Raw genomic sequence first — 11,243 nt, 5'->3', positions numbered from 1 at the left:
TATGATTTAGTGATAAAATAATTGTTTTCTTAATATATTATGCTTTTTTTCTTCTTCCTCAAGAAACACTAGGAGCGGAGGTGAATGGTGCCTAATGTATTTAGTCTCAATCTTATCTATCAAAAATGCAAGAAAGAAAAATTATGTTGAAAACAAGAGAGCTGAGCAGTTATGAAAAGATGAGACGTGAAAGGATTAATCAACCTGAGACAGCTCAATGAGCAAAGCTGACCGAGTCTCATAGCAGTCACCAACTAAGACAGCGTGAGCTTCAAAGAATTAGGCCCCAAATTGCCTACAGAATTTTCAAAGAAATGCCAAATCTAACAATAACTTATTAGAAATGCTACATAAATTCTCAAGTTTACTCTCTCAAATGTTTATTTTCTGACGTGGCAGTGAAAATCACTATCGATGAAAAATGGATTACTATTGGATTTTGGATCCAATATGTCATGTCAAGAGTAGCATTTTGGAGTGTAAATTTGAGAGTTTGTATATCATTCCTAGTCACTTATTCTCTTCGAATTTTTTTTTTTTTTTTTTTCTGAGCAAACAATTAAAGGATTGGGTGGATTGTATTAATGCTTAGACACCTAACCACCACAAATTTCGTGACGCACCATCATCGTCACATCTACATAGATACATCAAGCCACCAACAATTCTTGCTTTGCTTGTCCATCCATCAATCGCTAAGAGTTTAAGAAAAGAAAAAATAAAATGAAATCCCTTTTGTGGTCCAAACAGTAAAGGGATTGCATAAGAGTAAAATCTTATGTTCATTTTTGTTTGGTGAAAGAGGCCAGCATTGCTAATCTCCCCCGGAGGCACACCAAGGCGTAATTGTGTTCTGAGAAGCACCCAAATGGGGTTCAGCCAATGCTGTTGATTGTTGAGAGAACTCCCTTTATATTTCTTCTCTGAATGCGGGCTAATCGGCAAATCTCTCTTTCTATTTCTCTCAGGGTGAAAGCTTTAATGTCGAATGATTAATTAGGAAGTAGTGAGTGAAGTGGAAGTGAAGAAGAAGAAGAAATGCGGAAAATAGGAAGAAAAAATAAGGAGGAAGAGGAGGCTAGGAGGAGGAGTAGGGCTTAAGGCTTTTAAAAAAAAAATACTACCTGTAACAAAAAAAAAAAAAAAAAATCAGAATTTTCGAAGGGGCGGGCGCCCCCCCCCCCCCTTTTTCTCCGCCACTGCACCCAAGGCCAGTGCCTTTAGGGCTTTCAACAGTTCTCTGATTTCTACCAGATGTTAAACATTGCATACATGAAGTGCATGCCTCACAACTGAGATGAAAAACGACATGAAATGAGTGCCTTCGACAATGCCTCACTTACGCATCATGGCAAGCCTTTTAAACAAGTTCAAGGGTTCGATGATTTCCTTGTCTTATTGGAAGCCTTAACACAGAATGGGCAAATTCTAAAAATAGAGAGAAGAGCAGTAATTCTCCAATTAATGCTCCATATCGTTTCCACTGACCACACTGAAGCAATATGATTGAGCACACACAAGGCTTCGTATGCACATTTGAGTTACCACAAATAACTGTTCTCAATTATTGCCGGTTGAGATCTCCAACAAATCCAAAAAGAAAGGTGAGATCTCAACCACTCTTACTTAAGACATCAACAAAAAATATCAGTGCAAACTACTAACATCTAATTCACACTTAGCCAACCACTAGAACTTAATGAAAGACATTCTTCAATAGAAACATATGTGAGCTATAACCAATCAATAAAATGTGAAGTCATACCTGGAGTAAGAGCTTGCATGCATATGGCAGCTTCATAGTAGAAATATTATTCCCATTTTTACAGGATGAACAAATTCCAGTTTTCAGCTTATGGTTGTAATATCCTAACAAACCACATTGTCTGCAAACCTGTACCAAAAGGCAAACGTTGTCAGCTATATCAGACTACTAAAAGAACCAAATATTAAACACAAAAAAAAAAAAAAAAGTTCTTTGGTTACTATCACCTGATAAGTGTTGAAAATGAATTGCCTTTTAAAGATTCAAGTAGTTTTTTTATTTATACTGTACTGACTATTGGCAGCTAAATAGCAGTTGCTGCAACAGCAATAGTGAAGTCCTAAAAGTCCAAATCAACCTTTAGAAATTAAAGATAACGGCCTCGACAGAAAAACGGCATTGGGCTTTTAAACAAGTCTTGAAAGGCTCAAAGACATCCAGTTTGCAGTTAATGCATAGGCTTGGTCCCAAGCCCATAGCTAGAGGTTTTCCAGAAACAAAGAAAGTTCATCTGGGAACCCACAAGTTCCAGATATGTTCTAGAAGTTGATAGATAAAGAGTAGTATGTTCTTGAACTTCTAAAAGGCATAAAACTTAAAAAGGATGGTTTAGATAAAACTAATCAACTTCTGGAAAAAGCTATATAGATAGAAAAGAAAGACGAAGAGAGAAAAAGAATCAGATCACTATAACAGAATCTAGTTGACTGGAGAAAAGATTGATTTCTGATCAACCTCCACCAGCTTTTGCCCTAGACCAGAAATCAAGAAAAGTCTGAGAGAAAGAAAAGGCTGAAATTATGCTGGGATTTCGTCAGAAAACACTGCTCTTACTGGGAGAGTTCAGTGCGGAAACAGTGTTGAAGTTCTGCAGAAATAAAGAGAGAAACCTGAGAAAAGAAACAAAAAGCATTTCTTTTTTTGTTAAGTAAGAGAGGTTTTATTAAAAAACGCAAAGCGCAATCAAGTACACAGGGGGTATACAAGAAAGGCAATTAAGAAGAAGAAGAAAACAAAACAAGGAAATCGTTATAGCTAATCACTAGAGGTGCGAGATACGCAGCCGTCCAAGAGTACAAAGAATGAAGAAAAAAGGAAATGAGCTCCTCTATTTCTGCTGGCCTTTTCTTTTTATTTTTCTTTTTGATAAATAATCGAGATATCATTAAAAGTGTAAGGCGCCCCATGTACACAGTTACAGAGGAAGTATACAAGAGAGGCGAAAAGAACAAGAAAATCATGATAACTAATCACCAAAGGATAAATATAAGCAGCTGTCCAAAGATATAAAGTGTTGAAAAATAAAGACTTAATCTCTCCAAAGTCATTACATGGTTCTCAAAACTCATATTGTTTCTTTCCCTCCATAACCACAAAAGGCATGAGGGCACTGTCTTCCACACAGTAGCGCTCCGAGTGCTGCCGGCAATCCAAAAGAAAACAATTTCTGCTGGCCTTTTCTAAAAAGATTTGAGAAGGAAAGTGTCGAAGTCTTGCTAAACCCTAGAAGGTCTAAGAGCAAAAAGAAGATTTCAAGCATATATTATCAATGGCAAGCTGCAGGTAGATTTGGCAGACGCTCAAAAAAAGCTCCAGAGGCATATTGAGGAGAGAAAAGAAGAAAACTTTCCTTTATGTTATTCTACGTTTTTGTTATTGTGTTCATAAAATTTTCCTTTTCTTAATTCGTAGGATCTATGATCCATATGAATGTATCAAAATCAATAGAGCAGAAATTTCACTGATACTATATATTAAGATCTTATTCTTGTATTGCATTTTCTTTCACAATTGGAGGTTGCTGTTATGTGTAATTAACAATGAAGACTAAGGAGATCCCCGTCTATTCTTGTAAATGGAACCCCATCGGGTTTTTTTAGTAGCTCTCGTGGTTTGCGACAAGGAGATCCTCTTTCTCCTTTGTTGTTTGTGGTGGTTATGGAGGCTTTGAGTCGGATGCTGACTGCCGCATTGGAGCAGGGTAATTTGACAGGGTTCTAAGTGGGTTCCAAGGATTCCAAGGCCCTAGTTGTAAATCACCTGCTGTTTGCTGATGACACATTGATCTTTTGTGGTGCTCAAGAAGAACAAATTTGACATCTGAGATGTATCTTCTTAGGCTTTGAGGCAGCTTCTGGTTTGAGAATTAATTTAGGAAAATCAAAAATTGTTCCAATTGGTGGAGTAGAGGATGTCGAAAGGTTGGCTAATCTTCTTGGATGTCGGGTTGCTTCTTTGCCTATGACTTACTTGGGTTTGCCGTTGGGTGCTTCTTACAAGTCCACCTCTATTTGGAATGGTGTTATTGAAAAAATGGAAAGGAGGTTGGCGGGTTGGAAGCGGATGTATTTGTCGAAGGGTGCCCGGTTGACTCTTATTAATAGTACGCTCTCCAACATCCCCACATATTACTTATCTTTGTTTCCTATTCCAGTAAGGGTGGCTAATTGTCTTGATAAAATTCAAAAGGATTTTCTTTGGGGTGGCATTGGTGACGAGACCAAATTTCATCTACTGAATTGGAACAAGATTTGTACACTGTTGCATGCCGGTGGGTTGGGAGTTCACAATTTCATCCAGTTCAATCAAGCACTCTTGGGTAAGTGGTTGTGGAGATATGGTAGGGAGAGAGAAGCTTTATGGCGTTTGGTGATTGATGCCAAATTTGAGAGTTTAAAGGGTGGGTGGTGCTCGAAAGAGGTATCAGGTTCTTTTGGAGTGGGTGTATGGAAACATATAAGGAGAGGGTGGGAGAAATTTCGCAACTTTGTTCGTTTTGAAGTGGGGAATGGATCAAATATTAGTTTTTGGCAAGATTGGTGGTGTGGGGATAGATCCTTGAAGCAATGCTTTCCAGATCTTTTTAGTATAGTAAGGAACAAAGATGCAATGGTGGCGGATAGTTTGGTGGTTCATAATGGTGTAATTCAGTGGAATGTTCTCTTCACACGACAAATCCAGGATTGGGAGATGGATATGGTCTTTTCTTTCTTCGATCGACTATACTCCACTTCGGCTCAACATGGAGAGGGTGACAGGTTAGTGTGGAATCCCTCTAAAAAATGTGTATTTGAGGTGAGATCCTTCTACAAAGAGCTTATTAGGAAAGATGGCCCATGTGTTCCATATTTTCCTTTGAAGAATATTTGGCGTGTTAAGGCTCCAACAAGGGTGGCTTTCTTCGTATGGTCAGCTGTTTTGGGCAAAATATTGACGCATGATAACTTGCGTAAGAGGAATGTTATAGTAATTGAGTGGTGTTGTTTATGTAAGAAGAGTGGGGAGTCTATTGATCACTTGTTGCTTCATTGTGAGGTCGCCCGGGATCTTTGGAGCTACGTTCTTATTTTAATTGGGGTTGAGTGGGTTATGCCACGAACTGTGTTGGAGTTGTTGAATAGTTGGGCGGCGGCGATTGGGTGTGGTCATGCTAAAGAGGCTTGGCGGTTAGCTCCTCTGTGCTTGTTGTGGTGTATTTGGAGGGAGCGGAATGCTCGACTGTTTGATGATGTAGAGACATCTATGGTGGAGCTATGGAAGCGGTTGCTCAATACATTATATTTTTTGATAGCGCCCCCATTATAGTTTGAGTGTTTTTACTTATGTAGACTTTTTTAATTTATTCTCTGTTCGTCCCTTTTAGGGGTTCTCTTGTATACTTCCCGTGTATAAGGGTTGCGCTTCTTTGCGCTTTTTAATAAATTGCAATTACTTATCAAAAAAAAAAAAACAATGAAGACTATGCTTGATTGGAAGTAGGATCCAACATTCAAAGTTTTTTTAAAAATAAAAAAATAAAAAAAATTGGTTGTATAAATATTAAGCCTCAAACATATATGGCTCAAATTTGGATCATCACTAACTCCCACCAAAAGCAGGGAGTAGGGGGGAAAGAACAAACAGTGGTACATACTCAGCAAACATTTACCATGGAGTAGCATAAGCATGAGCTCATACCTGAACCTCAAAAGGATCACTAGAGATCATCAGGCGCTCAAAAATTAACATACTAGCGCCATAAGCAATCAAACAATCACGTTCCATTTCTCCTACCCGTAGTCCTGGGAAATGAATGGTCAGAAGAAAATTAGAACTCCATAAGGTAAATTTACTTCAGATATATGTCAAGGAATGAGAATTAAGAACCTCCATTTCGAGCTCTCCCTTCTGTTGGCTGTCTTGTTAGCAATGTACGGGGCCCACTACCTCGAGCGTGCATTTTATCTATGACCTGGTCATCATGAAAGTATTCATTATCAAAGAAATGGATGTCTAAAATAGATAGTTACAAGCTAAATCGATGAGGCATGGTTTATGTAAATAAGCGAAAAAAAAAATAAAAAAATTCGAGGGCTTATTATGTGGAACTACAACCAAGTAAATGCATTTCTATCACACAGTCATTTGTTGAAAGGAAAAAGCTATCAGTAAAAGAGTAATAAACTAATCTGAATCCAACAAAGAAATCACTAATCATTGGGGAAGAATGACTTCCAGATGGATGGGTAGGTATTACTTCACCAAATCTGGGCAGTTTACCTCTAAAAAAGAGAATAGTGAATGATTGAATTTTAAATTGTAAGATCTTATAATTTCTGCCATTTTTTGAAGAAGATACTAATCATGCTTTGGCCTGCACTGAATGCTGGGCCATTTGTTTTTGAAGACAACAAAAAGAAAACACTAACTAGTACAGATAGGTCAACCGTTTAGTGCAAGAGTTCATTTGATTAAATGGGATGAGGAGTACATTAGGGTGATTGAATGTTATATGGGTAATTTAAATGTCCATAAATTTGTCCTTACAAGAAGAAGTATGACACATGGCTGCTTTTGACAGTTAGAAAGAGGAACAAGTTGATCCCATGTATAAACTCTCTCAAGTTAGGTTGCCAAAAGGACACGTGATACTTTCTCTTTTAGGATGTTGGGGAGTGTTGGGTGGGGAAGAGCGAGAGGAAGACTAGTCTAACTCTATTTTGAAAGTAAAAAAAATGGCATACAAGCATGTGTTGAAATCTTAGATCAAGTACTTGTTGCATCAAGGGAATGTCAAAACTAAAGCCTCAAGCAGATAAATAATCTCTCTCAGGGAGAAGGGAGGAGGGGAGGTTGAATTTTGAATTTTGATACATACTAAAATAAGCACAGGGTCTCACCATATGTTTTAATTTCTGGTAGTAAATTGGCCCCATGAAAATATATGCTTGTAATGGGCAACCTGTGATACCTGGATAACAAAAAAATGTCATAATGTTTTTCTTTATATGCAAGCGCGAGTGCACAAACACAAACACAATTTTAATTCCATTCCAAGCCATATTCTGTGTTACTGAGCCCTTAGGAACAAGCCAATTAGGCAAAAAAAGTTATTATTTTACAAGACGTGACAAAACTTGTGAAACTTATGAAAAAATAATGACTCGCTTTTTTACTGGCAGAAAAAAATTGTCCAACATTTATTGTGGGATAACATTCAAGATGCGGAAATATTTGAATTGCATAAACAGTCAAAATACATTTACAATTTGAATGACATTATTTAATTATTCTTGTTATTAGAACATCCTATTAATATTAGTGATAGTAACTTCTGCATCAATGATAGAAGTTCCGAGTCAAATTTAAATTGAAAACACGTTTTCCTTCCCCCTAGGGTTTAAAGATTCTGAACACAACCAAGCTTGATGAGAAGAATTACAATGAATGGTTGCAATAGGATGCCCAAATGACCATATATTTCAGATATAGTAATTTTCTTTTTTTGTGGTGGGTGGGGGGGGCGGCGTGAGAGAAAAACCTGAATAAAGGAAGTCTTTGCCATTGTAGCTAAAGCCTTTGTCCACAAGAACTTCACTGTCACAGAGAAAAAAAGAAAGGTCAACAAAATGAGAGCAGGAAAAATATATAGAAGGATGTCATACTGAAGATGAAGAAAGCACCTTATAGCTTCAACCGTATCTGCATGACCACTTGGTTCCCCAAAGGCACTGCCATAATGAAACCTACCACATGAAACTCCTGCCTTACCCCCAAGAAGCTCTATCATCTTGCCTACAGTCATTCGACTGATGATAACAGAATATCAAAACATTAATTTACATTTTGAGAGTTTGCTCTCAATTAGAGATTAAAAATATAAATTGCATATCAAACAATTGGAGAAAACAACAGCAAGTAAGAAGCATAATAGCAGAATGTCATAATCCTTTGGGCCATAGTTCATCCTCACAACACATCCTTATCTGCTTCAATAATTCCCAGAGCTGCTGCAAGTAGAAAGTTTTTTTTTTTTTTTTAAAAAAAAAAACATACTGTTTTTTTAGGGCAGCAAAAAGTAATCTCTTTCAAAAGCAAAGACATTTTGTTAACTTATATCTCGGCACGTCACACCCACATTCATTCACATAAACAGTCAAAAGGATAAACACACAGGAGAAAGAAGCCAAGAAAGTCTGACCCAACTATCACAAATATCATGTAATTTGAACTTGTAGTTTTTAAGTGTGTTACTCCAACAAAATCAAACTTTTGAATTCAGTTTCTAAAAGGATGACTTTGACGCAGGACAGAATATTTGCTCATCAAGTTTTTATCTTCTGTTTCACAATGAACCACTAATGACATTATTTTTTTCAAAAAAAAAAAAAAAAAGACTCCAAAATCGAGGATGAGAAATCTTGGCCCAGGAAAGAGGATTAAAAAAAGAAGATAAACATAGTCACATGCAGCCGCCTATTTCTTTATCTTGCTTTCATGAAATTGAAATCTCAAGCTCAATTACATCTGGTAAAACTAATTGGAGTTCAGCCGAATCCTTTGCACATCAATAAGATCAATCCATTAATATGATCTCTTATAAAAACTAGTTGAACCAAAATATATTACCTAGGAAACCCATGAGGATTCATAATCAAATCAGGGCAAATGCCACGTTCTGAAAATGGGAAGTCTTCCTGCTGGATAATGGTGCCACAAACACCTTTCTGCCCATGTCTGCTACTAAATTTGTCACCAACCTGAAGGGACAATATACATAAGAAAAAAAATCAAACTAAAATATCTTATGACCATAGCATCCATAACAAGTCGAGATTAGAGACCTTTACCTCTGGCCTACGTGTATGCCGAATTGAGACTTTGATACTTAAATTATTATTTTTATCATTAAAAAGAGCCACTCGATCCACAACGCCAGACTCCCCTTCAGTACCCTTATATTTTTGTGCACTGGACCTATAATCTCTGGATTTAAAAACAAGGGGTTAGCAATCTTGATGTTAACAGAGATGTATCAAGAGTTTTCTCCAGAAAGAGAATAACTAACCTATCTAGTAATCCTGCTGGAGATACCATTGGCCCCCTTGTATCGACTGGGGACTGTTTATTTATATATATGTCACCTCTCCTAATAATTTCCCCTGGTGCAGCAATCCCATCATCATCCAGTATCTACATGTGTGAAAACAAATTAATAAAAGTGATATTTTCGTAATTCTGGATTTAGATTGTTTGATTTCATAATTAGAACTTGTTTGGTTATGCATCTAGCTTATTTTATTCTTGTTAAGGCTTAGTTTGAGTTTCCACTTATTATTAGGAATCTTTTCCTTTTCAAACTAAGAGCTTTTAGCTTTTCCATATTATGTTAGAACTATACTACCATCAAGAAGTCTTGTGGTCTAGCAACACTTGGCACAACTTGACTGACAAAAGCTTCTTCAATTTTTCTTACTTTTTTAAATGAAGATACTTCATTGATATTCTTTCAAGTGAGACTGCATTCTTTTATTTTTTTGTACGCCACAACCAGACCTTGCTCACCCACCATCATACCTTTTTTATTATTAGGGAGAACTTCACTTATAACCCCTGAACTTTCACCCCTTTTGAAAAAATGTACCTAAACTTTAAAACATCTCATTTTAGGGTATCCATTTTTCAGAAAGTTTCAATTTCAGTCTTCTGTTCGAATTTTCTGTTAAATCCTGTCATAATTCCTAAAACAACCCACTTTTTTTTAGGAAAAAAATTGCTAGGATTTAGGTGTTGGTCAGAATTCAACGGAATTTGCAAAAATACTTATGCCTTATAAAATATAAGGATTTGTGTTTGTGCTGCCTTACCAAATGTTGGTAGAGGCTGTTTGTATATATAGAGAAACTAGAACATAGTTACATGAGTTTAGGAGACTACAATTCTGATAGGAATGAAACACTACAATCTAATCTGAGTATTTGAATTCAAAATATTATCTTATCACTAGTTCCTATAATCTAGGTTTTATCTTCATCTTGAGAGCGCATAGAATTAGGAACTTTATCTCGAGAAGACATATCTAGCTGAGGGGTAGATATGTCTTTAACATGCCCCTGCAATCTTAACGGTATAGGGAGAACGTTGAGATTGGTACGAAGGAAAGCAAAACGGGCGGAGGAGAGAGGCTTGGTGAGAACATCCGCTAGTTGATCCTTGCTGGAGATGAATTGAATGCGGATGGTCTTCTTAGCAACCATGTCTCGAACAAAATGAAAGTCAATTTCGACATGTTTTGTTCGTGCATGGAAAACTGGATTTGAAGATAGGTAAGTAGCTCCGATGTTGTCACACCATAGTGTAGGAGGACGTGTAAAGCTGAGCCCAAGTTCAGAACATAGAGACATAATCCAGGAGAGTTCAGCTGCAGTGTTTGCTAGGGATTTGTATTCGGCCTCGGTGCTGGAGCGTGCAACAGTGTGTTGCTTTCGACAGCTCCATGAAATAAGATTTTTTCCAAGGAAAATACAATATCCACCCGTAGAGCGACGATCATCTTGGTCTCCAGCCCAATCTGCGTCGGAGTAGGCCTCAATGGAGGCTGTTGGGGCACGGTAGAAGTGAAGACCATACTGAACTGTTTCCTTGAGATACCTTAAGAGTCTCTTTACAGCCTGCCAGTGTAGATCCGTAGGATTATGCATGAATTGAGCAAGTTTGTTCACATAGAATGAGATGTCCGGTCTTGTGATGCAGAGGTATTGCAATGCACCTACTGTGCTGCGGAATAAAGTTGGATCAGAGAATAAATCACCTTCAAAAGCCGAGAGGTGAGTAGAAGATGCCATTGGACAGTTGATCGGTTTGGCCTCAATCATTTTGGTCCTTTTGAGAATGTCCAAAATGTACCGATGCTGAGACAGGATAAAACCAGTGGAGCTTGGAAGAACTTCAATTCCTAGGAAAAAATGGAGTTTCCCGAGGTCTTTGACAGCAAATTCCTGTTTCAATGTCTGTAAAAGTGTAGAAACTGCAGATGGTTTAGATGATGTGATTAGAATGTCATCTACATAAATGAGTACTAGAGTAGTGTAAGCAGCCGACTTATAGATGAAGAGAGATGTGTCTGATTTGGATCCATGAAAACCAAGCTCCAATAGTTTACCACTAAGTCTGGAGAACCAAGCTCTTGGGGCTTGTTTGAGGCCATATAAAGCCTTTG

At 37.4% G+C, this 11,243-nt stretch overlaps 1 protein-coding gene across 1 annotated transcript in view; it reads right to left on the bottom strand.

Moving 5' to 3' along the window:
* Positions 1-11,243, bottom strand: part of LOC133880044 (DNA-directed RNA polymerase III subunit 2) — a 49,829-nt gene that overhangs the window by 1,743 nt on the left and 36,843 nt on the right. Inside the window, exons 29-37 of the mRNA XM_062318909.1 lie at positions 9,093-9,217; positions 8,875-9,010; positions 8,654-8,784; positions 7,708-7,833; positions 7,566-7,621; positions 6,925-6,995; positions 5,912-5,996; positions 5,723-5,826; positions 1,766-1,894 (exon numbers count right to left, since the gene is read on the bottom strand). Of these exons, the coding sequence (XP_062174893.1) occupies positions 1,766-1,894; positions 5,723-5,826; positions 5,912-5,996; positions 6,925-6,995; positions 7,566-7,621; positions 7,708-7,833; positions 8,654-8,784; positions 8,875-9,010; positions 9,093-9,217 (963 nt within the window). The remainder of the gene's footprint in view (positions 1-1,765; positions 1,895-5,722; positions 5,827-5,911; positions 5,997-6,924; positions 6,996-7,565; positions 7,622-7,707; positions 7,834-8,653; positions 8,785-8,874; positions 9,011-9,092; positions 9,218-11,243) is intronic.

This window comes from Alnus glutinosa, chromosome 10, assembly GCF_958979055.1.
Source record: "Alnus glutinosa chromosome 10, dhAlnGlut1.1, whole genome shotgun sequence".
In the NCBI taxonomy this organism is placed as follows: Eukaryota; Viridiplantae; Streptophyta; class Magnoliopsida; order Fagales; family Betulaceae; genus Alnus; species Alnus glutinosa.
The sequence above is the reverse complement of the archived record's forward strand: the minus strand, read 5'-3'. Positions and strand labels throughout refer to the sequence as shown.